The following is a 27140-nucleotide window of genomic DNA, read 5'->3' as shown; positions in this document are numbered from 1 at the left end:
GCTTGGATGACAGAGTAAGACCCTGTCTCAAGAAAAAAAAAAAAAAAGAGAATGAACCAGGCCCTCTGAGTGATGTGTGAGACAGTTCTTGGCTGTCGGGGAGAACTCGTGAGAGCTGCATGTATGAGAAACAATGTGTGTGAATGTGAAAGTGACCAGCTCCCAGGCTCCACTGTGAAACCTGGCCAGAGAAGGGTTTCAACACAGACTTTCTGTGCAGAGGGGCCCCAGTGTCCTGCAGAGACACAGGGTCTGGCAGACCTGGAGAGGGCCTGAGTCCTTGGGAACCGGATTCTCAGCATGGGCAGGAGGGACACTGAGGACACTGAGCCCCCTTCACATTAGGCGAAAGTCACCCTGTGCACCAGAGGCTCAGAGTGGCACCTGCAAGAGCACCCAGTTGCACAGTTGTCAAGCCCCCTTCTCCAATGAGAAAACGTAGGCTCCGAAGGATGAGACTCGGCTGTGAGCTCCCAGCTCAGCGTGGGGCAGAGGCTGGACTGGAACCCAAGTCTTGTGACTCCAAGCTGAGTAGTTTCCCTTCTGCCACAGCTGCCTCCCATTAATTTCCGATGTGCGATACTTGGAAAGTGCCTCTGTGAGCGGCAGCAGGGCTGCCAGGCTGCTTAAATAGGGCAGTGCTGTCCCAGGCAGGCCACTTGGATGCTGCCGGAAATCCGTGGGAACGAGGCTTCCCGTCCCAAACACATGTCTTCTTCATCTACCCAGTGGCCTCCAGACATCAATCCCAAAATGAACTTCTCATCATGTCCCCATGGATACCACTCCACTGACGGTCACCCCAAGTCCCCCTCCCTCCATACCCCTAGCCTGTGGTGTCAAGTCTTGGTGTCAAGCAACATCCAGTTGCTCTCCAACCAAAGCAAACTTTCTAGGGCACACATCTGAATGCATCAGTGCCCCTTCCTAAAAATCTCTACACCTTCCCCTCATTGAACTCCAGGCTTCTTCAAAGGCCCTGCTCTCTGTCACCCCGAGTCTGTGCACATGCTCTTCTGTCTGCGTCCATCACTGCTCCTGCTGGAGCTCTTGCACCTGCCTGGACATCAGACCCTCCAGGGGTCCCCTCTGTGTTCTCACGTGCACCGTGCTCAGGGCTATCCTGTTCACTGACTGCTCACCCGGGCAAGTTCCTGAACTCTTCCCCCGTCCAGTTCTACATCCTAAAAGTAAGATAGCAACAGTACTTGCATGGCAGTGTTAATGTGAGGCTTAATTAAGATCAGGTGTACAAAGCATTTATCACAGTTCCTGGCACTTTGTAGATGCTCAGTAAACATTAGCTACTGTCATTATTACCATCGTTATTGTTGTAGTTATATTATTGGTATAGTTGTTGCCTTTACCGTATTTATTATTGTTACTATTCTCATGTAAAAGTAGATGTCTCTCCTGGTCTAATTACCTGGCTACTTCTCTCTCTCCCACACTTGACTAGAAACTCATCTTTCTAATCCAGTGTAGTATCTCCAGCTCTTGCCCCAGGGGCAGGCCCAAGGTCAGGGCTCAGGAAAAGTTTGTCATATGAAGGAGAGAGGGATGCTGTATGGCTTACTCCTCACAGGGAGGCTGTCAGTCAGGGTCACCATTCCTGTTTTGCAGATGTAGAATTCAGGTTCAGAGGTGTGAGGTGACTTGCCCAAGGTCACTTAGCCTGCAAGTGGCAGACACAGGTGGGGGCCCAGGCCTGTGTGCCTTCAAATCCTGAGTCTTTGCCATCACTCTTCATCATCCTGTCCACCTCCAAGGCCGTTGTTCGGAGGCTCTGGGCTCCTTGCTCTTCCAATCAATGAGTGGTCTGTTGGGTAGCCTGTTGCTTTCTTGAAAGAAATGTAATGAAAACCAGATTTTTTTTCAACATGATATCTCGTTCCCCACAGAGACTGTCAGTTCTCATATGTTCCAATAAAACTGCTAAAGAAACAGCCACTTAAAGAGCTTTAAAGATTATTCATGGAAAAATTATGCTGAGGAAAAACGGAGCAATCCTCTGAGATAGTCAAGCCACATGGTCAGTTTTTCCAGCTGTCCGTGCCATATCGGGGCTGGCAGCAGGAACTGTACTCTGCTCAGCCAGCCCAGAGCCCTGGTGCATGATGACCACCCACACCCTTGCCCCTGCCCCGAGACATGGAGAAACAAACTTGCCAGCCACCAGCTCACAAGCGGTCCCAGAAGACACGTGTCCCTGGTGCTGTCACGTGGTGGCCACCCCAGGCTTGGCAGGGCAAGAACATGAGGCCTTTCAGTAGCAGAGGGTGTCACTTACTGGCAGGGAGGCCCCCCATCCCTGGGGCCCAGTTGAATGGGAATTCTTCTGCTTCCGCGTCAGACCCAGGCTGTTGGTCAACAATGCAGAAGAGGGGAGGAGCTGAGACCCAGAGCAGGGGGAGCAGCATCAGCTTTGAAACGGCGCCCAGGGAAGCTGCAGGCTCTTCTGCTGGGCCCCCCACCCTTCCTCCAGTTGGGTCAAGGGGCATCTGAGGCCAGGCATGCCTCCCGGGGCCGTCCATAGCCGAAAGAAGAGGGGGCAGATCCAGGCCTAGTCCTGCAGGGAGAGTCAAGAATTGAATGGAAGAGATCAAGGGCAAGTCCAGTGGGTTTGGGAGAGACTGAGCATGGGAATCGGAGCTAGAGGCAGGAAGCACATGGAGACAGATGGGAAAACGAGTCAGGCAGGAGTGAACAGGAAGGGCCAAAAGTTACCAGAAGAGACTTGGAGCTTCCAACTGTGTGACTGCAGAGTGCCTCTGAGCCTTCCTTTAAAATGGCGGTGATAAAAGTTACTAACCTCATAGGAGTCAAAGAACAGGACTTTGAAGTGTTGACTCAAGTCTGGCCCACAGTGCGTAATAGATGCTAATTCCCATCACCTTCCTTTCCTCAAGGGTAGTAACTGGGTCTTACCCGTTACAGACTTCCTGGAGGAAGTGTCTCCAGTTTACTAGATCACTTCAGATATGGCCACCGTGTTCCTCCCTCCTTGTATTCTGACCAGCACCTGACTTATGAACAGTTAGCCTTCCTCCCCAGCCACCACAAGAGTGCCACACACCTGGGATCAAGTCCTGCCTCCAGTGTGTTGTAGCTCTGTAAGCCCCACTTTCGGATCTGTAAAAAGGGGCTACTAAGAGTTTCCACCTCAAGTGTTGTGGCACAGGTACAGAGCACGGCGCCGGGTGCATCTCATTAGGTTATAATTATCATCATGATTATTACTACCACAACACCAGGTAGCCTTGGATTCCACTCCAAACCACAAGGGAGGAGCAATGCAATTTGACCTTCAGAAAACACTTTTCTGAGTCAGGGTGGGAGCCAGAGTGACTCAGGCAGTGAGACTGTAATCCCTCGCACACGGCTGCTGATAAACAAGGCAAGATCCACCCTCTACATGGATTCGTTTCTTGAGCAATATGTGCAAAACCAAAACAAAGCAGGATGGTTTTCATTCTTCCTTTTCCTCTCTGGAACAACTGCATGAGATGTTTCCTTCTGAACAGAGCCTGCCTGTATTGCAGCACTTTGAGCAGAGTTTCTTCCCTGGGCTGCACAGCCGAATTACCTGGAGAGCTTTGGCTGACGGCAACGGCAACGCCCAGACCCACCTGTGGCTCACAAAATCAGTCTCCAAGGGTGGGCCCAAGAAACTCCATTTTTAACACTCTCTCCAGATGGTTCTGATACATTCTTTGGTTAAGAATTAGAGCCTCTTTTTTTTTTTTTTTGAGATGGAGTCTCACTCTGTCACCCAGGCTGGAGTGCAGTGGCGCAATCTCAGCTCACTGCAACCTCCATCTCCTGGGTTCAGGTGATTCTCCTGCCTCAGCCTCCTGAGTAGCTGGGACTATAGGCACGTGCCACCATGCCTGGCTAATTTTTTGTATTTTTTAGTAGAGACGGTTTCGCCATATTGACCAGGCTGGTCTTGAACTCCTGACCTCGTGATCCTCCCGAGCCTCAGAGAAGCTGATGACCACATGGAATCCCTTGCCAGGAAAATGCACACCTACAAAAGCTTAGCTGCACTTTCAGTCCTCTGTACACCTCAAAGGCCTTCCATACACCTCTCCTGGGTTTGTGAAGTCTCGGCCAAGAACCTTTACTTTAGAGTCACACCTCTCCAGTTCCATTATTGTGGCTTGGTCTGTCAGATCCTGTTCTTGAGATGCCATCTGAAAAGCAGGAACTGGGGCCTCAGAGAGCCTCCCCTCTCTCCTGCCATCAAGCTAATTTATTTAGGCAGCTGCGCCAAGAGTCAGTGTCGGGTGGTGGGGTCTCTTTGTTAAGGTTCTTTGAACTGCAGCAACAAAGACAGACTCTGGCTGACTTCAACCAAAAGAGGAATCATTGGGCTGGGTGCAGTGGCTCATGCCTGCAATTCCAGCTGAGAGCCTGAGATCGGTGGATCACTTGAGGCCAGGAGCTTGAGACCAGCCTGGCCAACATGGTCTCAAAACCCCGTCTCTACTAAAGAAACCTGTCTCTACTAAAAATACAAAAAAAAAAAAAATTTAGTCAGGCATTGTGGCGTATGCCTGTAATCCCAGCTACTTGGGAGGTTAAGGCATGAGAGTCACTTGAATGGAGGAGGTGGAGGTTGCAGAGAGCCGAGATGGCACCACTGCACTCCAGCCTGGGTGACAGAGCAAGACTGTCTCCAAAAAAAAAGAAAAAGGAACCATTGGCTCATAGAAACCAAGGAAGGCTGAACAGCCAGGCCAGGGATACACTGGGTGTCAGGAACAACTGAAACAGAACTCTCTTCCACCTTGCCTTGTGGCCTCACTCAGTGAGGTTACTTTCTTTTTCTGTCACCACAGATCAGATTCCCTCACCACAAGCAGGGAAACATGGCCATCCTTATTTCTCATTCATCAAACAGAGATTGTCCTCAAATGCTTTCTAGGCTCAAATCCAAAAATCCTGGGGAGGGTGTCCACTCGTAGACCCATCAGCTGGGGCCAGAGGCGAGGCCGCTTTGGACTGGCATTGCCTCCCCTGTCTACATCAGTGGAAGGAGAATGTGCTTCCTGAGAAGGTGCCTGGCAGGTGGTCCCAGGTGTCTGCTCCATGCACTCACAAGGCCTAGACTTGAACCTAACCCCATCGCCAGCCAGGTCCTGGATGCATGCTTGATGCCTACCCACTGAGCTTCTACTACTCTACTTGCAAGTTGAAGCTAATAATATAGACCTCAGAGGAGTGCTGTGTGGACTAAATGTGAAGGCACTGCAGGGTCAAGGCAGACACAGATGACACACTCAAGTTGGGTGGTTGGAAGAGAGTTTCAGAATGGGGCTATTTACAAAGATGTGGGCAGAGTATGGGGATCCCAAAGGACAGCTCAATACCCCAGGGTCAGAAACAGACTGCCACCTCTCAGGAGTGACCCTGCAGGGAGAGAGCCAGAGGAGGCAGTGCCCCAGCCTGCTCGCCATCAGCCTAACCCAGTGAGGAGCCAGGGAGCCCACTGACCTAGCCCCATGTGCAGCCCCCCCTGGTCCATGGCACAGGGTGGAGAAGGATAGAGGACAAATCTGGAGGGGCAGATGGAGATTCCAGCACAGCATCTGGCAGAGTAGGTGACCACTATTTTTAAAGTAGTCTCACTTTAAATAATGAAATAGTTAATGCATTGTCCCCACCATCCATATTTAGCAGCAGTTAACATTTTGCCAGGTTCACCACATATTTCTTTAAGTAATAATACTACAGATGGAGGGAAGGCCCCTTACCCCCATCCTGCCTCATTTCCCTTTCCTCCCTACAGGTAACTGCTGTGCTGATTTGCATTATTCTTGTGTAGGTTTTGCGTTTTACTGCATATATACTTATGTGTAAACATATACACTGTTGTTTTGTGTGTTTTAAAAATTTGACCTAAGTGGCATAATGCCATAAACATTATTTTGCAACTTACTCTCTCTACTTAACATAAGTTTTGGGGTTTGTTTGTTTGTTTTTTGAGACAGGGTCTCACTCAGTTGCCCAGGCTGGAGTGCAGTGGCATGATATCAGCTCACTTCAACCTCCACCTCCTGGGTTCAAGCAGTCCTCCCACCTCAGCCTCCTGAGTAGCTGGGACTGCAGGTGCACACCACCATACTGGGCTAGGTTTTTTTTTTTTTTTTTTTAAGAGATGGGGATTTTACTATATCGCCCAAGCTGAAACTTAAGTTTTTACGATTTATCTATATTGATACATATAGATGCAGTTTCGTCTTCTCTTTGTAAAATTGGTTGATCAAATAAACCACAGCTCATGTATCTATTTCCCTACTGATGGGCATGTAGCTTGTTTCAGCTTTTTTGCAATGACGCACAATGCTACCTTGAGCATCCTCGTATATGTGGCTCCCTGTGTATATATGCAAGAGTTTCTCTAGAGTAAAAACCTGTTCCTCCACCTCTGCCAATGCAATACATTGTCAAGCTAAGTTTTTTATTGTTTTTTACCATCTGTTGGAATAAAAAGATATCTCCTTTTGCTCTCATTTGCATTTCCATTATTACCAGTGGGGTTAAGCGTCTTTCCTTATTTTTTTTTTTTTTTTTTTTGAGGCGGAGTCTCACTCTGTCGCCCGGACTGGAGTGCAGTGGCCGGATCTCAGCTCACTGCAAGCTCCGCCTCCCGGGTTTACGCCATTCTCCTGCCTCAGCCTCCCAAGTAGCTGGGACTACAGGCGCCCGCCACCTCGCCCGGCTAGTTTTTGTATTTTTAGTAGAGACGGGGTTTCACCGTGTTAGCCAGGATGGTCTCGATCTCCTGACCTCGTGATCCGCCCGTCTCGGCCTCCCAAAGTGCTGGGATTACAGGCTTGAGCCACCGCGCCCGGCCGCGTCTTTCCTTATTGTTACTGGCCATTTGGAGATTCTGTTCCTTGGATTTGCCTTTCATATCTTTTGCTTGTTCTCTCTGTGTGGTTTGCCCTTTCTTAAAGATATTTGAAGTTCTCTGTATATCTGAAAGCTAATCCTGTGTTGGTGTAGGGGTGACACATACCTTCTCCCACACTATGACTCACCTTTTAACACTGATTTTGATGTTGTTTTTGGTTGGTGGTTTTGGTACAGACATATAAATGTTGTCAGATTTATTCACCTTTTCCTTTAGGATTTGTGTTTTTTCTTTCTTCCCTTTCTGCAAGATTATAATGATTGTCTCCTATTTTTTTTCCCAGTAGTTTTGCGTTTCACATTTGTCACATTAATCCACTTGATTAACATAAGGCAGGACTCTAATTTTGTCTTTTTCCGCGTGAAACCCAGTGGTTTTGCCCCCATCCTGAAAAGTTCCTCCTTTCCCCACTGACTGGTAATGCCACCACCAACAGGAAGCAGGTCGGGCTCACAGTGTGTAGTCACTGAACTGTGTCTGTATCCATGCCTAGTACCACACTGTTTAAATACTACTGCTTTAAGTTTTGTTCTGCCATCCAGTAGGGCAAGTCTTGTACTGTTTTTCTTCAGAATAGTCTTGGCTACTTTGTTCCTTTTCTTTTGCATCAGGATTTTTTTTTTCTTTGAGATGGAGTCTCGCTCTGTCGCCCAGGCTGGAGGGCAGTGGCGCGATATGGGCTCACTGCAAGCTCCGCCTCCCGGGTTCACGCCATTCTCCTACCTCAGCCTCCCAAGTAGCTGGGACTACAGGCACTCACCACCATGCTCGGCTAATTTTTAAATTTCTAGTAGAGACAGAGTTTCACCATGTTAGCCAGGATGGTCTTGATCTCCTGACCTCGTGATCTGCCCATCTTGGCCTCCCAAAGTGTTGGGATTACAGGCATGAGCCACTGCGCCCGGCCCCCATCGGGATTTTAAGATTGGCTTAAATGGCCAGGTCAGGAAGAACTTTGAACACCATGTCATGGATGGTTTCAAGCAAGGTGGTGACATGGTCAGCTTCACGTTTTTCAAATACTTGTGAAGCTGTGCTAGGGTTAGATTTTAGAAGATCAGACTGGAGGCAGGAAGACAATAAAATATGGGGGCCCAGACCAGTCAGTGACAAGAGAAGTGGGCAGGGAGGGGCTGTGCAGAGTCTGGAGGCCCTGGTGACTGTGCAGCAAGTGAGGAGGGAAGGGAGGAGAGAAGAGCCGCATTGCCGTGTGGGAGGAGCCGAGGGCAGGCTCCCATCCCAGGCCAGGCAACTGGGTAACGCACAATGCCTCCAGCCAAGGCTGGAAACAGAAGAAGGAGTTGCAGGCTCAGCCTCAGCTGTTCTGCACTTGGTGCATCTTAAGAAAGGGCAGATGGAGGGATAGTGCCAAGAGGTGGATATATGGGTCTCAGGCTCAGAAAAGAGGACTGGGCCAGGCCTGGTGGCACCATCCTGTGGTCCCAGCTACTCAGGAGGCTGAGGTGAGAGGGTTGCTTGAGCCGGTGAGATGGGAATGTTGAGGCTGCAGTGAGCCATCATAGCGTTACTGCACTCCAATCTGGGTGACAGGGCCAGACCCCATCTCAAAAAAAAAAAAAAGAAGAAGAAGAAGAAAAGAGGACTGTAGTCAAGATTTAAGAGTCATCAGCTATCCAATCAAATAAAAAACAGGAGCTGAAGAGGGAAGCCTGTGTAGACAACTCCAGCATGAAGGGTGTTAGAGGAGGAGGAGGAGCTCATGGAGGAGGTGGTGACAGAGACTGAAGAGGCACAGGGAGAAGCAGGAGAGTGTGGCATAGCGTCTGCCAAGGAAGGAGGGCATGTTGAGAAGGAGTGACCCCGAGCACCAGGTACCAAGGGCTCTGGGAGATGCTGACAAGCCTTCATTGGTTTGGCAAGAAGGAGGTCAGTGGACGTGTCATTAGGTACAGAAGTCAGAGCTGAGTGACTAGAGGAGCACAGACCTCCATTTGCTGGGAAAAGATCCAGTGAAGGACCTTGGCTTACAGGAAAAGAGAGACTAGAGCTTGCCTATAGGCCGGGGGAAGGAGTCAGAGAGAGAAGGGGAAAGTGAGGCAGTGAATTCTCAGAGGAGATGGGTAGGACCTGAGAGAAGAGATGGGCCCCGGCCTGGCAGGAAGGCCAGTGTGAATGGAGGTGTGCGTGGCCACTGCAAGGGTGGCTGTGAGAGAGGTCCCACCTGACAACCAGTGTTGTCACTGAAGTAAAGAGTGGCAGCATTGGAAAGGTTTGGGGTCTTGGAGTTGCCTGGGGGCACTAAGGAAAGAAGTGACATTTTGGAATGTTATTGAGAATAAGAAAATTGGCTAAGGCCTAATAAAGGGATTGGTGGGGGCGGGTGAAGGAGAAGGTGCCTGTGCAGAGTGGGATTGGGAAGGAGAGGGGACGGCAGAGGAGGCAATTTATGGGAAATGAGCACTCAGCTGGCAGCAGCCACCCCTGGTACCTGGGCCAGATAGCCAGAGCTAGGCGAGCCTTTGGAGTCACCTCCCTTAAAGACCTCCCTTCGCAAGCCAGACAAACTAAAGAGTGCCACAGTGGCCAGGGTCACATTCCTCCAGACATAGCTGAAGATGTGGCCAGCATGAAGGATTCAGCCTCAGTCTCTGTGTATTGAGTGCAATGAGGTTTGCACCCCTAACTCCCTGGCTCTGGTGACCTGTTAGCCCCATGACTGGGTTGAGAAGGACATGGTAATAATTACCATAATAAATTAAGTATGAGGGCTAAGAACTATGAAAGTCTGCGTACATTACCTCATGGACTTTTTCTGACCACCTGCAAGGTGAGTTGAATCATTCCCACTTTTCAGATGAGGAAACTGAGGCTCAAGGAATAAGTTCAGTAACCTATCCATGGTCCCAGGTAACACATGAAAGACCTAAGATCTGAACCCTATCTGTCTAGGTGTGCTCTTGGCCCTTTGTGTTTAATGAGTACACAGAGACCAGAAAGTGACTGTGTAAGAGCTCAGGGGTAAGGGAATGGACTTGGTGTTAAAAGACACACTTTTTTGTTGTTGTTGTTGAGACAGAGTCTCACTCTGTCGCCCAGGCTGAAGTGCAGTGGCACAATCTCGGCTCACTGCAACCTCCACCTCCCGGGTTCAAGTGATTCTTCTGCCTTAGCCTCCCGTGTAGCTGGGATTACAGGTGTGTGCCACCATACCTGGCTGATGTTTGTATTTTTAGTAGAGACGAGGTTTCACCATGTTGGCCAGGCTGGTTTCGAACGCCTGACCTCAGGTGATCCACCTGCCTTGGCCTCCCAAATTGCTGGGATTGCAGGCATGAGCCACCACACCCGGCCTAGAAGACACACTTTGAAGTCTCACCTCTGTTGTTCACCAGCTGGGTGTCCTTGGATAAGTCATGCCATGGGGAAGCAGGGCCAAGACTAGGCTGCTTATCCCCATGTCCATCCATGGTGCCCTCCCTTTGGCCGGGGGGTGCCATGCACAGCAGGACATTGACCATCCTGAGAGTTGGTTGTCAGCCTTGGGGAGTCAATTACTATATGGAGAGTGAAGGATCAATATCTACTGAGTAAGAAGCTGCAGGGCTCCTATGAACTTTGCCCCATCTGTGACAGCTGGGCCAGTTGCTGTACTCCAAACCCGGGGACCGCCTCCACACCCCAACCCAGCCTGCACAGCCCCTCACCCTCCCATCATAACCCCTGTTGTTGCTCTCTCTGCTCTGTTTGCAGGTCCCTCTGCTGGCTCTGTTTGTGCGAGGTTCAGCCGGAGGCCCACCTGTCCTGATACGTCTGTTGCTGGCAGCCTCCCCACACCTCCAGTCCCCAGACACAGGAAGAGCCACAGCTTAGGCAACAAGTGGGTGACTGAGCAAGCCCTCCCCCGGGCTTCAGACCGTCTTGCACATGGGCCTGGGCACAGTGCAGGGAAACGCTTGCTGACGGGGTCCCTCCCCTGCCCTGTTCTGGGAGTTGCTGATGAGAGCCCTTGGAATCCTGGCCCGTGCACTTTCCTGAGGCTGGTGTGAGCTTGGGAAGAGCTGAGGGGCACTGTGGCAGCACTGAGTCCACACCACTGACAGGTGTCTCAGGCTCAGCAGCTGGTGGAGGAAGGGTGCAGGGAAGGGCAGGGAAGTAGCAGTGACGTTCCAGAGAATTTGCCCAAGCCCAGTTAATGACTCATGGAAAAACCCCAAAGTCCAGTGGACACCAGTGATTGTCATCCAGGGCGGTGTTCAGTTTCTCATGGCATCTGCCTACAGAGCAGTGAACCTGCTGGCTCATCAGCCCTGTGGGGCCCAATAGCTGGGGGACATGTGTGAGTCCTCGGCATGGCTGGGGCAACTGTGCCTGTGTCTCCAGGGCATTAGGCAGAGGCTTCCGAACAGATGAGTCCCTTCCTTCCTTCCTTTCTTCCTTCCTTTCCTCCCTCCCTCCTTCCTTCCTTCCTTTCCTTCCTTCTTCCCTCCCTCTCTCCCTTCCTCCTTCCCTACCTACCTACCTACCTACCTACCACTTGCAAGGCACAAGCCTCAGCCCAGCCCAGGCAGGCCCTGGAGGAGCTCCAAGGCTGGAGGAGAAAGAGTTGCTCTCTGAGTGTTAAGCAGCCCTCTGTGCTAGACACTTTGCACATGCCTGTCAAGCATGATCTCCCTGAGTCCCCATGCAGGCCTCTGAGGTGGGTGCTATTATTACATATTTTGAGAATGAGTCTAATGAGGTTCAACAAGGTGAAGTTCCTTGCAATGGTGGAAAAACATCGGAGCAAGGGCCTGGACCAGGTGCGTGTGACTCCAGGAGCAGACATCCTGGCCACAGGCCCACTGCCACTCACCTGTGCGGCCTCATCACTCAGAAGCAGCATCTGCTCACTCGAGCCTCATAGCCATCTGGGAGACAGGCAGGGCAAGTATCGTTATCCCCATTGGATGGATGGAGAAACTGAGGCTCAGAGAAAGGATGTGACTTGCGCAAGGTCATGGCATGAGAGAGGACAGAGCCTGGGCTGTACCATGGCTCTGGGTGGAGGCCTTTTTCCTGCATCTGCACCATCTGCTCTGGCCCCCAGGCAGGTGTAACCACTGTCACTCCATAGATAAGGAGCTTTGCCTTGTTTCTTCCTTTCCGTTTTCCAGTATGATGTGTCAGTTGAGTGTAGTTGAGAGTAAAAGTGCGACATTCCCATCGGAGAAAGCAAGGCACCTACTGGACGACAGTGTCCTAGAGTCCCGCAGCCCCCGAAAGGGCCTGGCCCTGACCTCCTCCTCTGCTGTCACCAATGGACTCTCCCTAGGTAAGCGTCTCCAGCCTGCACATGATAGGCTGGTGGGCTGTAGGCCCAGTGTGTGCTCTGTGTCTGTCTCTGTGTCACTGTGCCATGCCCAGTGGCGCTATCATTCTGGGGGACCCAGTGGCCTCTCACCTCCCTACAGAGGTGGCTGCCTGCAGGAATCACCCAGAGCCAGAGAAACCCTTGTCTCCTAGCCTCGTGGGCTTCATGAAGAGCCCTGGATCTGTCGTCATCCTGCTGGTGGCATGGCAGGCAGGTAGAAAAAGCAGCCAAACACTTTCCTGAGATCAGCTGCTATTGGCTGGCAACTCCCTAGACCAGAATGGACCACAGTCAGGCTTCTGTCCCTGAGGGATCATGACCCACAGGGCCCTGCAGGGCAAAGCAGGAGAGGCTGCCAGGGAGGGTAGCTGGGTGGCTACAGGGTTCTCACTGCGTACTTGTCTTCACAATGGGAGCTAGAAGGAGGGAGGATGAAAAGCTGATGTTCAGGGATGAAATTGCATCACTGAGTGGCAGCCAGACATGGTGCTATGGCAACAGAAGAGGCAGAAATTGTGCTGCTGAGGCTGGGATAGGACGAACTTGACATTAGGACTCAAGCTGGTGTTGAGCTCTGGTTGTAGGTCCGTACCCCCGCAGTGTCCAGGTCAGCTGAGACAGGTGGGCAGCACCCTGTTAATACTGCCATCAGGCCAGTGCTCTCTCTGGTGCCTGTTGCCTTTCAGTATGCCTACGCCTTTGTGGTCTGTGTGTCTGTGTGTCTTTCGGCTTCCCTTAGCAGGGAGTCCTCCCACGGCCATTGGTTAGACCAGTTGCCGAGCTGGGAGTTGATTTTGTGAGGACTGCAGGGCAGAGGGGCGGGAGGGGACAGGAGAAATGGGCAGGAATCAGTCCCACGTCCCTGTGAAAGCAAGTCAGTCTCAGAGGGCGTGGGCAATATGAGTCCAGGGGTCGCCGTCTCCCACGTCCTGGAAGTCTGACAAGCATGTTCTGTGTCTCCCTCTGTCCTCAGAGGAGGTCATCCTGTTTGGAGCCAGTCAGGGTTATACAACGGCTCAGGACAATGTGTCCAGGGTTCTGAGGTGTGCCTTGGGAGAAGAGTTCCAGGTCATGCGTGGGGAAAGGCTGGGCTGAGCAAAGGTGTGCAGATTTCTTCCCAGAGATGCGGCTGTGCTGGTGGGTGGGAGAAGTCCTCTAAGAAGGCATCAGAGTCCACAGTGTCCACATTCTTTGGTCATGGGACCCTCTTCCTTGGAATGGGACCTGGGTTCTGAGGAATGCCCTCTGGGGAGTGCCGGCCCAACAGCACTCAGCAGAACAGCTGTTGTATATCCAGAAAACTTTCTGAGCTGTGCCTGAGTCCAGGCCTTGCTATTCCTGAGACAGAAAACGGAGGCAGATGCAGAGCTGTCCAGCGTCCAGACGGGAGATCACAAGGTTGTTTGGTTCCCGGCTCCTCAAGTTGGGGAATTGAAACTGTTTTTCTGTTTGGGGCCAAAAGCCCTGATTAAGTGGCCATGTGTGCATGTGCCCTGTTGGGAGCTGGGCTGGTCCTCCCCTCTGTGATGAGGGCCATTACTCAGACAGATGCCAAGGGGCCTGGGATCCCCTCCCTCCTGCTTTCCCAGTGCTCGGCCTTGGTGCTCTTTCAGGCAAAGAGCACTGAACCTCAGAGCCTCTGAGGTCTGAGAGACAGTCCAGAAGCATTGCGTGTGGATGCTTGGGTGACAGGAGAAAATCTCTCCTTCAAGAGGGCTTACAGAGCCTGGGAGAAGCAGGGTCGCCCATTCAGCCCAGAGGGGCAGGCCTGAAGGAGAAACAGGTAGCAAAACTGTGGGACCCAGCCCCTCTCTGTGACCCCACTGACCAGGGGTTTGCAGGGGCTCTCCCTTGAGGCTTCTATCTAATGCCAGGTACCTGCGCTGTGACCAGCGTCTAGTCAAGCCCTGACCCTTGTGGAAGAGGAAGAGGTGCTCATTTGGCCTCACCAGGTGAGGCCTGTTCTAGTCCTGGCTTCATGTGGGCCAGAAGGGAGGCAGTGGTGGAGCCAGGTCAGGCCCAGAAGAAAGCCTGAAGACCCAGACCCCAGCGGGCCAGTGGGCAGTTAGCTGTGGCCCTCGGGGGCAGTGGGAAGGTCGTAGAGGACCTGCCTGGAACAGTGGGATGGGGTGGTTCTTTGACCCTCCCAGAGCAGAGTTAGAACAAGCAGCAGCAAAAACTCAAGTACATCGAGGCTCCCAATGTGAGGAAGCAGTTTCTGTGGCACTTCTGTGAGCTCAGGGGCCTGACCCGGGAGAACGGGCCCCTCTTCTGTGAGGCCGTTGTGCTCATTGACCTGTGTTCCTTTTCCAGGCAGTAGTGAGAGCTCAGAGTTTAGTGAAGAGATGTCTTCAGGGCTGGAAAGGTGAGTGTGGCCTCAGCATGGCCTCCCTCCCAGGGGCGGTGCTCAGGGCCGAGGGAGCTGAAGACAGGCCCCGGGCAGGGACGGGCCCTGCCCCACCCACCCCATGCTGGCCTCGGTGAGGCTGCTCTGTGGCTCCTCCAGCAGCCTGGCCAGGGCAGTGCTGACTAGGAGGGAGGATGGAAGAGCAGGATGGGTGTCGGGGCCCCAGCCCCCATGCTTTGAGCAGCCCCACACCTCCTCTGATCCAGGAGTCTCTTCCTCCAGCACAGCTGCAGGAGGCCTGGGAGTAGATTTGGTCAAAAGTGTGGGTTCTTGAAACCGGAAGCCTAAGAAATGGCCTGGTCTTGAGATGGGCATGTGGCTCCGCCTGGTGGGGTCTGAGAATATTGCAGTCTAATGGCCTCAGGCCTTGGGTATTTATCGACCCCTACCCTGCTAGGCACTGGTGACAGGGAAGTGGCCACAGCCTCTGCCTCCCTTGAGGATCCCTTGAGGATCCCAAACTTCGGCTCCTGGGAGAGCCTGTCAGTCAGGGCCCCAGGCCTCTTGCTCAGGAATTCCCATCGCAGAGCTCCATGTACTGGTGTTTTCCTGTGCCAAGAGCCAGGTGATCTCCAGGGAGGCAGGGGACACTGTGAAGGGCGTGCCCCCACAGCCGTGGCACTACCAGGGGTGAAGGGCATCATGGCGACTCAGGGTCTGAGGGGAGGCTGGAAACATCCAGTGACACAGAATGTCCAGGAAAGGCAGGTATGCACCAGTATCCAGGGCCCTGGACGTATACACACACATGCACATGCACACCCACATATACACGCCCTACACACTCATATACCCATGCACACACTGTACACGTGCGCTCACCTATGCATGCAGTCTCACATACAGAGGCTCACGCTCACACATGAGCTTGTGTACATATTCACATAACCACACTGTCATACATGTACATATGCATGCATGCATGTACACTCTCACACATTTGTGTGCACACACACATACATGTGTGCATAAGCACTCACATGCACACACACGCACACACACACACTCCTCCTCTGGCACTGAAGCTTCTCTCCTCAGTCCCCATAATCATAAATTGAGCAGAGAGAAGATAAGTGCTGCCTAGCAACTCCTCCCAGGGCAGAGGGGCTGTCTGTTGCTCAGTGCTCTTGGTTGAGCATGGCCTGTGCCAAGCACTGTCCTGGTGCTTTGTGTGCGTGGATGTACCGAATCCTCAGCACTCCTGCACAACAGCCAATCGTAGTGTCTCCGTTTTTGTTTTTGTTTTTTTTTTTTTTTGAGACGGAGTCTTGCTCTGTCACCCGGGCTGGAGTGCAGTGGCGCAATCTCGGCTCACTGCAAGCTCCGCCTCCCGGGTTTACGCCATTCTCCTGCCTCAGCCTCCGGAGTAGCTGGGACTACAGGCACCCGCCACCTCGCCCGGCTAGTTTTTTGTATTTTTTAGTAGAGACGGGGTTTCACGCTGTTAGCCAGGATGGTCTCGATCTCCTGACCTCGTGATCCACCCGTCTCGGCCTCCCAAAGTGCTGGGATTACAGGCTTGAGCCACCGCACCTGGCCAGTGTCTCCATTTTATACATGTGGAAAACAAGGCTCAGAGAGGTAAAATGACTTACCTGCTCCACACTCTGATGTGGACAGAGCTGAGCCACACCCAACAGCCTCCTGACCAGTGAGCCACCTCTTCATCACTGCTGCACAGCTTGGCCAGATATGGGGACTGCCCCATATTGATCAGTCAGTTTGTCTGCCTGTGAAACCCAAGATGGGGGGTGATGGGGGAGTGACGATATACCAGCCCTCAGAGGCTCTCTCTTTTCCCTCCCCACCTATCTGGGTTGCTCAGGCAAATGGATCAGTAGCTTTCACCCTGGGAGCCACCCCAGCAGTGGGAAGGAGAACCAGACAGGCACAAGGGCAGACTCCAGAACTCTCAGCACCAGTCAGGGGACTCCTGGGGACACCCTGAGGGAGAGGGCTTACAGGCAAGCCAGCACCTCCCCTGGCCTCAGGCCAATGAGAAGACATCAAATGGCAATCAGAGGCACAGATCCTGAACAGCAGCTAGACCTGGACCTGTTGTTCATTCATTCATTCATTCTTTCTTTCACTCGCTCATTCCTTCATTCACTCACTCACTCATTCAGTAGCTATTAAGCAACTGCTCCCTGCCAGACACCACACTAGTTACTGAGGGTGTAGTGGATGTAGTTCCTGCTAAGTACTCATGACTGAGATTAGAGCTTCTAGGAAGGAGGATGGTGAGGGAGAATTCCTTGTCCCAGGGAGATGATGCTGTTTGCAATGCTGTCATGATCACTGTAGGCCACAGCATTTCATAGCATTTAGATCACTATCCATCTGAATGTCTAGAATAAGTGATTTGGGGATCTCTTCCAAGCACGGGTCTCATGGCTGGCACAGGTGCCCAGCTCTGCCTCCGGCAGCCTTGAAACAGCCCTGCAGGGAGGATGTCCTGTTTCTCATCCTCTGAGGATGGCTTTTGGCCCAGCCCCACCTTGCTGAGGGGAGCAGGAGGCCACCTGCTTTGGAGGATGCCAGTGGGCCTGCGATGTCTCCTCTAGTCAAGACCCAGACCCTGTGCAGTCCTGATGAGGAGATGCCAGCTGCCCCTTGGCCACCGACCTCCCTCTCCATCCCTGCACTGCCTCTTACATTCCCTGAAATAATCCACACTCGCAAAAGCACAGGAGCATTCTGGGCCTTCCTGGAGAGTCCACGGGAGAGTTGGAAGGGAAGATTTACCTCTTGTAGCTTGAAAATCTTCATTGCCTGGGGCTCTTTTCTTTCAGTTACTCACCTTCATGCTCTTTCCTGGGTCTTCTCTCTTCCTGACCTTCATGGGCCCCATGCTTAGCTCCTCCAGGTCCTCCCCGCACTCCCAGCTCTCCCCCAGGCCAAATCTTCCTACTCTAATGGGGAGCAGACTCCCTCTTCCTCAGAAGACTGAGTGTCAGCCTGCCTGGGCGGAGAGGCCAGCACCTGCCCTGAAAGAGCCTCCCCTCCTTGGAGACCCCACCAGCTGTTCCCTGCAGATGCTGTAAGAACACAGCTTTCTCTGAAGGCCATACTGCCCGAGCAGACAGAGGCCATGGAGCCAGAGCTAAGGGTGCAGGGGAGGCCTGGGCCCCACTCAGAGAAATGAGGGCATGAGAGAGGAGAGGAAGAGGCTTGGCCATGGTGGGGGAGACAGCATTTCGCCCCACAGCTCTGAAGCTTAGGGGCCACAGTCTTCAGTTGAAGATTGCGACCAGCGCCCTGACCCTCAGCCCTGGTAATAAGCCTGCCCAAGCTAGGAAGAGAAATAGAACCAGATACCAAGATGAAAGGCAGGGAGACCCCAGGTCAGTTTCTCCACATCACACACACCTCCGGTGGGCTGAGGGCACACCTTCATTACCAAGAATGCCACTGTTAGCAGGCAGGCAGGAGTTTCTGTTGTCTGGCCAGGCGGGGGAGGGTGGGATCCTGCATGCTTGTCTGGTGAATTTGCCTTCTCTGAGTTTACACGCATAGATGTCCCCTTTTTGGGTAGTATCCAGAGTTCAGGCTGCAGATGCCCAGTGGGTCCCCAGAGTGTTCGGCCATAAAGAGCTTCCACACAGGAGCTGGAGCCCACTGAGGCCTGTGGAGCTGCTGTACTGCCCTCAGTGGGAATGGGCCTCTTCCTACTGGACTGTGGAACAAGGGTGCAAGAGCAAAGGGGACCCTCTTCTACTCTTCATCCTCCTGTCTCCTCACCCATGTCAGCCTTGGCAAGGTCACAGGGCCTGTGGGGTCGGGGAGGGGCAGTGAGACGCAGAGAGGTGTTTGTTAGTCACTTCTGAGCCCCCAGGCTGCCTTAAAGACCCTCCCCTGCCCTCGGGGCCCAGAATGAGGACAGGATGGTGGTCCTGTGCCAGGGCCCTCAGGAACCACAGAGCTATGGGCAGGGGTGGGCCTGCTCTTCTCTGTGACTCCACCCAGCGTCCCTGGTCAGCAGTCTTCCTCACCTCATGCTGGGGAGAGTAGGGGCAAGGAGAGAAGGGGGTCCCCCAGCACACTTCGCTTTCCCAGGGAGGCAGGGAGGTGGCCACAGGACATTCAGTTACCTGGAGAGGAGGGTTGTGGGCTTGTCAGGATGATCTCCAACCAACCTCAGGCCCCTCGGAAACCAACACGGAAGGGAGTGTTTAGTCAGGAGCAGAAGTAATGGAGAACAGATGCCTTTTTCTGCCTGCTTTGGAAAGCAAGTGTTGGCACTAAGATGAAAACAAGAATATCAGCCTACGAGTTAAAGGATTTTAAATGAGGTGTTTTAAAAAAGGCGAACAAAATTGTAGTGGCGATCATGTATGTATATATGAAAATAGAGTCTCACTTATCCTGAGTATTTCTGGGCTGTACGTTTATTGAGTGAGTTTATTTTCTCTGTATTCTTCAGATTTTCCACAATGGGTAAATGTTTCTTTTCTACCCAGAAAAACAATTAACATATAACTGTACAAAAGAAGACATAATCAGAAATGATTACTGATCAGTTTTTAACAGTTGAAATATGAAAGTGCCACAAAGTTGATTATGAAACCTTGGCCACCAACTCCCCTGGTCAGACTCGCCCGTCTCTGTGGAAGGGCCTTCCCGTGTGAGGCACAGGCTGTAATACAGGTAGTACGAAGAGTAGGGGATGGCGGGTCCTCGGAAGGCCCAGGGTGAGAGGAGGCCCCTGTAGTGAGAGGGAAGTGAGGCTGGGGCAGGGTTGGGGGGCACAGTGCAAAACCCTCTGAACAAAGCCTGTTCCTCTTCCTGCTCTGGAGGAGGTGAGGGAACGGGTCAGAGCTCAGAGTCTTAAATAAGTCCTGTTAGGGAAGCAGTTGTACAGGATCCAACAGGGCGACCTGCATCAGGCACCAGGCTCAGAGATGGCTTCTGGAGGAGGGGATGGTTAAGCAGCAGCCCAGGACATTGAGTGAAGAGGACCCTAGAGTGCCCTCAAGGCGGGACTTGGGAGCTGAAGAGGCTGCGGGCTGTGAACCATGCACCAGGCTGGGACAGATGGCCCCGGGCTTGGTGTCTGTAAGAGTCTCGTACAGGAGAGCTGGGCCCCATGGCAGGTCCTGTTCTCTGGAGTTCTCAGTGGACCTCCACAGTGAAAGGCACATCCAGCCTTGCAGGGGGACCTGAAGTTAGGACCACGGATCCTCCCAGGCCTTTGGGTAGCTCTCAGTATCTCTGAGCCTCCATTCCTCAGCCCTGTGATGAGGCTAGGTGCAGTAAAGATCTAGCATATAGGTGGAGCTGCCACATCTGAGGAACTGATTTAGGGACTTTTTTTTTTTTTTTTTTTTTTAAGACAGGGTCTCTCTGTTTTCCAGGCTGGAGTGCAGTGGCACTGCCATAGCTCACTGCAGCCTTGATCTCCCAGGCTCAAGCGATCCTGCTGTCTCTGCCTCCCAAGTAGCTGGGTACAGGTGCACACCACTATGCCTGGCTAATTTTTTTATTTTAATTTTCAGTAGAGGTGGGGGCTCACTGTATTTCCTAGCTGGTCTCAAGTGATCCTCCCATCCCCACTTCCAAAGTGCTGGGATGACAGGCAGGAGCCACTGTGCCCAGCCTGAGTTGGGGACTTTTATGAATTTCCCTCAGTAGGTACTACTTCCCACCAAGAAAGCAACCCAGGGGTCTAAGGCTGGGTAGGGGGAAGAAAAATGTCCTCAAATTCAGTTCAGTGATCATGGGAGGGATGGACCGGAATGATGGCAAATTTCTACCAGCACCTGCTGGCCTCCAGGATGACACTAGAGTGTAGGGGGGCCCCTCTAAGAGGTCACTGCCGACAGTTGCCCCCCAGGGTGCTATGGGGTGGTGCTGTAGGGTGTTCAGGGAGTTGGGTGATGCAGCTTCTGCCCATGTGAGGTTTACCTGCTCGTTTTAGCTGGTGGGATCATCTGACATCCTTAAGGAGGCACCGGCGAAATGCAGTCATGGTGACAGAGCACCAAGCCTCCTGCCCCAAAAACTGAGTTTAAAAGACACTTGTTTCCTTCCTTGAGAAGATCAGAGGACCCTGGTAGATGCCCAGGTTTGCCAGGTCACAAGGATGCCTCTCAAGCCCCAGACTCTGCAGTATTTTGGGAGAGGCAGGCCAGCCTCTGGAGGCGATCCTGCAGGTCATGGGTCCCCTTGGCTGCAGCAGACATGCCAGTGGCCATTCTCAGGGTGGCTGCCATAGAGGACCTCACTGTCCCCTACATCTGTGGCTGAGGCCAGGATCCCAGGCTCTCATTCCTCCCCTGAGTCTGGTTTCCTCGGGTTCATTCGCTGCCTGGCGCCTGGCTTCAGTGCTCTGGATACTTGACCTATCTCTCCTGCATGAGACTCAGAGACACTGAGCCCTGGGCCACCTGTCCCAGCTTGGTGCATGACTCAGAGCCTGCAGCCTCTTCAGGTCCCAGGACCCCCGTCGAGGGATCACTGGAGTTCTCTTCACCAAATATCCTCTGGGTGGCAGCCCAGTTAGACAATTTGCCAGCTTCTGATTTGGGTTTCTCTCCAATATGTGATCTCTTGCCTCACTCCCTTAGCTCCAAACACTAGAGTCTGGCAGTTGGGGCTCCAGCCAGGAGACTGAGAGAAGTCTGCAGAAAGAATAGTGCACAGAGAACCCCTGGCCTCGAGGTTCCAGAGCCTTTTGCTTGACTCTGTTTTCGAGCCCTGCCAGGCAGCTACTGCTGCTTCATGGGTAGCTAAGAAATCTCTGCCCACAGCTTCTCTGTCCAATACCTACAATTCCTCCAGAGTCAGCACCTAGAAAGTGGGCAGGATGCTCCTTCCATCTTGTGTCCATCCTTCTCTGTGCATATCTGCTTTACCCCTCCCCACTCTCTCTCAGACAAGATTTCTGGACTTCTCAGTGCACAGAGGGGAAGATGGATGATACCTCAGAGCTCCCAAGTTTACATGTGATAGTTTTGCCCAGCCACTGAGCCTCACTTTCAGCCTCTCAGGTCTGGTTCCTAATCACCAGGAGAGAAGATCTGGCTTATCTGGCTTACCTGGCTTGGATCACTGGTGTTGCCCTGTCCACTCAGCTGTCAGAAGGATGGGGACATGCAATACAAACGTGGCTCCTAGGGATCCACTTAGTGAATCAGGGACATTGCCCAGAGAAGAGTTGGTGGCCCATAGAGAGCAAATGTCCTTCAAAAAGTGCTGCTAGAAGGGACATCCCAGGGCCCAGCAGAATTCAGGGTAGCAGCTTCCTGTCTGAAGATGAGGGTGAAGCATCAGAAAGTGGCCAGGATAGGCCATGGCCTAATTGGATGGCTTCCCATCCAGGGTCTGCAGGCGCAGGTGGACACTGCTGATCAATAGCATCGCCTGGGCCCTTCCACATGTGCACTCCTACCCAGGCTCTGTGGACTTGAGGCTAGGGCTCTGTGTACAGAAGATTAGGGGAAGTATATCAGTCTGTTCTCAGGCTGCTAATAAAGTCATACCCAAGACTAGGCAATTTATAAAGGAAAGAAATTTAACTGACTCACAGTTCAGCATGGCTGGAGAGGCCTCAGGAAACGTACAATCATGATGGAAGGGGAAGCAAACACCTCCTTCACATGGTGGCAGCAAGGAGAAGTGCCGAGCAAAAGGGGGAAAAGCCCCTTAGAAAACCGTCAGATCTCGTGAGAACTCACTATCATGAGAACAGCAGCATGGGGGTAACCACCCCCATGATTCAATTACCTCCCACTGGGTCCCTCCCATGACACGTGGAGATTGTGGGAGCTACAGTTCAAGATGAGATTTGGGTGAGGACACAGCCAAACCGTACCAGGGAAGGACCGTACTTCTACTAAGACCAAGGTTACCAAGGCCTCAATGTAATTATTTTCTGCTCTCCAACCTCCTAGCCCAGAAACAGGGACTTAGGGCTTTCTGAAATGAAATCCCCAGGATACCTACAACCTAATGTGTACCTAGAAATGATGGAGTGAAGATGGCCTTTCAGACCCGCTTGACTAGTCTGAATGCTCATGATGCTGTTGGCCCAGGAAGTGCCCTGGCCGCTTCCACCTCAATAGCACCACCACTCACTCTGCCTCTTCCCAGTGTCATGATCTTGGGCAAGTGACTCCACCTCTCCAAGCATCAGGTTCTTTATCTATAAGGTGGAGATAATAATAGTGCCTGCCTCACAGTGTTATATGAGTAAATGAGATGCTGAGCGAATCCTGCTTAGCACATTGCCTGGCACCCGTTGTCTCATCACCACCACCACCACCGTTACCACCATCACCATCCTCATTCCGTCCTCCCACTTTCACTGTCACCACCACCACCATCATCATCCCGTCATCTCATTGTCCTATCATTATCATCATCCCATGACCCCATCCTCCTCCTCATCATCACCTTGCACACCCCTTGGGACTGAAGTGTTCTATATTGTTGCCAGTCGATGTCTTCCCCAGACTCAGGCTCCCACAAGCTCCTGGTCTGGGCAAGCCTCAATTGCCTGTGTCAGCCCTCCTTCTGACTCCACCTAAGATCCCTGAGAGGGGACAGTCAAATGGCCTTCCTAGGACACTGTGTTCAGCCACAGGTTCTCAGAATGACATTGGGAAAGGTGTCTGTGGTTCTGGGCTATGAGCCCTTATGTCAGTTACCAAAAAAAAAAAGAAGAATCATCTATGATTTCTGTAGTTCCTCTGATACCACCACCCAATCATTTTGCATTTTCTGGCCCTGAACATTCAAATAACAAACTTTCTCAAAGCAGGGACATTTCCAGACACTTTCAGATTGTCTGGTTCCGGTGGCTGGAGATCCTAGCTGCTCTATGCTGATGCTGGCCTGCCAGGCAGCCAGAGTTGCCCTGCCCAGCAAGGTCCTCCTCCAACTCTGGAGGGCTCACCTAGAGGGAAGGCTGGCCACTTCCACCCTGACTCTATGTTCCTAAAGGTTGGCCTGGAGAAAGGTCACACTGGTGCTGCTCTTCAAGGCCTGGGGTCGCTCCCCCTGGCTCCAGAGAGAGCAGGCTCTGATTTCCACAGCCTGGAGCAGCCACCCTGGCACAGGCCCTCCACCCGCACCAGAAAATGAGCCTCCCTTTGTGAACACTTGAGTCTCTGTCTCTAATGACAGGCCAGCAAGGTGATGCCTCCTTGAGCCTCAGTTTCCTCATCTTAAACTGAGAACAGGGCCCCTCTCACAGAGCTGGGCATGCTCTTGTGTGAAAGCATGTAGTTGGCACGTGGTATGCCGTTGAGAAGAGGCAGCTGCTCTTCAGTGCCAGGCAGCAACTGCCAGGAGACCGCTCCACTGGGGCCACCAAGGGACAAGGAGACCTGGGAGGTGGCCCCATCCTGGGAGATCCCCAAGCCTAAGAATCTTGTGGTCATTCGGTCTCAGACACTGACAAATCCCAGGCAGCGTGAGTGCAGGTGGGGACCCACAAGTAGAGGAACCTCTGAGAGGAGAATGCCAGCAAGAGCCCGCGGTGGCCCAGTCCCTGCGACAGACCCCACCGTGCTGCCGCCGCCACCTCTCCCTCTATCCTGAAAGGCCACAGTGGCCCAGTCCCTGTGACAGACCCCACCATGCTGCCGCTGCCACCTCTCCCTCTATCCTGAAAGGCCACAGTGGCCCAGTCCCTGTGACAGACCCCACCATGCTGCCGCTGCCGCCTCTCCCTCTATCCTGAAAGGCCACAGTGGCCCAGTCCCTGTGACAGACCCCACTGTGCTGACGCTGACGCCTCTCCCTCTATCCTAAAAGGCCGCATCTCACAGTGTGGTGAGGAACTTGGGCTGCAGAGTCAGACAGTCCTGGGTTCAAGTCCTAGCTTACAAGACTCATGCCTTGGTCAAGTAGGTTCACATCACTGAGCCTCAGTTTCCTCATTGTGGGGAGGGTAAGGGTGCTTTACACAAAGTTTTTGCAACAGTATGAGTGCACTCGATGAAGTTGCAGGGGCATCAGAGCATGTGAGCACGTGAGCGCTCACCACCTAGTGACTACTTGGTCTGTCGAGAGCCCCCCAGCGACCCCTGGTATCCTTGTGCTCCCCGCCAGTCCACTCCTCACTCCTTTAGGGAGGACATGAGGAAAAGCTGCTTATGAGACTGGCCTGCTTGGAAGATACTTGTTTCAAGCTCTCCATCAACAGTGTCCGTTCCTTCAGACATCTGTGAAATACGAAGCCACGCACTGTCTCACGCAAAGGGAGAGAATGATGGGAAGAAAGTAGCCCCGCGGCCACTGTGCCCTGTCTCAGGTGCTGTGCAAACTGCGGACAATCCACTGCCATCACATTCTCCTCAGGTAACAGGGAAAAAGACTCATGAGAAGAAAAGTGGCCAAGGGGCCAGAGGGCCCTGCTCTGGGAAGGTGGACTCCATCCTCAGCTCCCAACAGGTGGCAGCTCAGAGCTGGAATCCAGCTCAGGTGAGGCGGAAACGTCCCTGGGTAGCAGACAAAGCCACACAGGATCTCACAGCAAGAAAGTCCATTGTCAGACCCTGCTCAGAAGAAATCCCTGGTTACAGCTGGAAGAAGAGCAGCCCCGGAGGCAGCCGTGGCCAGTTCCCCTGAGCAGTGCTGCTTCTGCACGGGCTCATGCAGTGACCTGCTATGCTAGTGCACTCACTTGCCAGGTGCCCAGCATGTGGTGTCGGTAACAATGAAGTTGGTGACTGTTTGACTTGTCCAGAATGAGAGACTCATGGTTATCTGCATGGGTCACATTCACTCGCTGCACTCCACCCCTCTTTCTGAGAGGGAGGTGGCCATTGGGCCAGTGGCCTGGTAGTTCAGCACACGAGGGCCTCTCTTGTCTGTGCTCCAGTTCAGTATGGGTGGTGGTGGGGTCAGCCTGTGGCCACCCTGACACCCGTTATGTTAGAGAACTGGGGGGTCAAGCACATGCTATGGTACACCACCCAGAGAGGAGGAGCCGATAGGCAGGAGGCTCAGGGGCCTGGAACAGCCATCCCAGCTAACCATCAAACTCCCACCAGCCCTGGGCCCTGGACAGTGGACCCGAGATGGTCATCAAGAAGAGCTCCTTCCTGGGAGGAGGACAAAGGCCCCTGGGCAGGTCCAATGTACCTGCTGCAATGCGTGAGGGCGGCCCCACACCACCCACAGGCGCTGGTGTCACAGAGCAACTTGCAGCAACCTACGGCTGACCATGGAGGACTGAGGGGATCTTACAAAGGAACTCTGGGCCTCATCTGACTTCATTAAGTTGATTATATTGTTGTCTGGCCAATGGGCAAGAAGAGCTGTGGTCAGAGAGTAGGCCACGCCTCAAGGGTGGGGAGAAGGTTGGAACATCAAGTGGATATGGGACGTGAGTCTTCTAAGACAGGAGAGGCTAAAGGAGAAAGAGGCTGCCTCCCTGCAAAGAGGCAGAGCAGGAAGCTGCACGTTGCCCTGGAAAGGCTCACTGCCGGGAGTGCAGGTGAGAGGAAAGCCAGAGGGCCGCCCACGGAGCAAGCTTGGAGCATGGACTCCTGGATGCTGCAGCAGGTCACAGAGCAAGTTTGCAGGGGCCTGGCTGGAGCCACAGAGGAGACTGTCCAGTGGAGAAGATGTAGCTCCAGTTATGTCCTGGTGAATGGCCCCCAGGCCCGACAGGCAAGGCTGCCCACAATTCTGTGTGCACTTTTCATGTGGACTTGCCATGGATTGTCGGGGCTGTACAGTGTTTGCTATGAAACATCTCAGCCCTAAACTGAGGCAAGTGGGCGTGCCTGGATTTTAATCATGCTCTTGACACTGGAAAAAGGGTGAACACTCAATAAAAAGTTGAAAGAATTACCTGGAGACTTGGAGACTCTGAGGGTTGCTGTGTTTACTGGCCAGGCAGCTCCAGGTGTGCTTGCAGTGTGGCCGAGGAGGCTGGGGAGAAGTTGGGGAGGGAGGGAGGTTGCTCTGCGGTGCTTCCTGAGCTAACTGATTATGTAGTCCGGGGTGCTCTTGCCTCCTTCAGGAGCATCTGGTCTTTCAAAGCTGTTGCTAAAATTTAACCCTTTTCCTCTGAAGCAGGGGACGTCTCTATGCCACCCTGGGGCCCAACTGGCGGGTTCCAGTTCGGAACTCTCCCAGAACCCGGAGCTGTGTCTACAGGTATCCATGTGTTCATGTGTTCATTTGTTTGACACATAGCTTGTTATATGGCGTGTTGGATGCCAAGCACTGTGCTAGAGGCTGCCGAAAGAAACAGACACGGCCTTTGCCCCCGTGAGGCTACTGCCAGGTGCACTGGCTGTCCCAGAGGAGGTGAGGGGCACTCAGGAAGAGGAGGGGGAGCATACTTGGTTCCGGGGATCAGGGAGGGCCTCCCTGAAAAAGAGACTGGAAGAATGATAGGAATTCACCAAATAATTGGAAGTAGAGGGGCAATGAGAGTGCTGCCAGCAAAGGGACAGTGTGGGCTGTGAGGCAGGAAGGGCTGGATGATTCGAGTGAAGGGAAGGGAGGGAATGTTGGAAGGAATGAGAGAGGGCAGGGAC

General features: G+C 52.9%; 1 protein-coding gene across 5 annotated transcripts in view; it reads left to right on the top strand.

The window, feature by feature from the left end:
• Positions 1-27140, top strand: part of RALGPS1 (Ral GEF with PH domain and SH3 binding motif 1) — a 261883-nt gene that overhangs the window by 222094 nt on the left and 12649 nt on the right. For 3 of the 5 annotated variants that reach the window (XM_011931366.1, XM_011931365.1, XM_011931363.1), the window contains exons 11-12: positions 10634-10760; positions 26671-26754. In XM_011931366.1, coding sequence (XP_011786756.1) covers positions 10634-10760; positions 26671-26754 — 211 coding nt within the window. Of the gene's footprint in view, positions 1-10633; positions 10761-12036; positions 12195-14546; positions 14599-26670; positions 26755-27140 lie in introns of all 5 variants that reach the window. The other 2 variants (XM_011931361.1, XM_011931362.1) reach the window with 2 other exon arrangements.

The sequence above is a fragment of the Colobus angolensis genome, unplaced genomic scaffold (genome assembly GCF_000951035.1).
Source record: "Colobus angolensis palliatus isolate OR3802 unplaced genomic scaffold, Cang.pa_1.0 Scaffold9, whole genome shotgun sequence".
In the NCBI taxonomy this organism is placed as follows: Eukaryota; Metazoa; Chordata; class Mammalia; order Primates; family Cercopithecidae; genus Colobus; species Colobus angolensis.
This window is presented reverse-complemented; position numbering and strand designations above follow the sequence as displayed.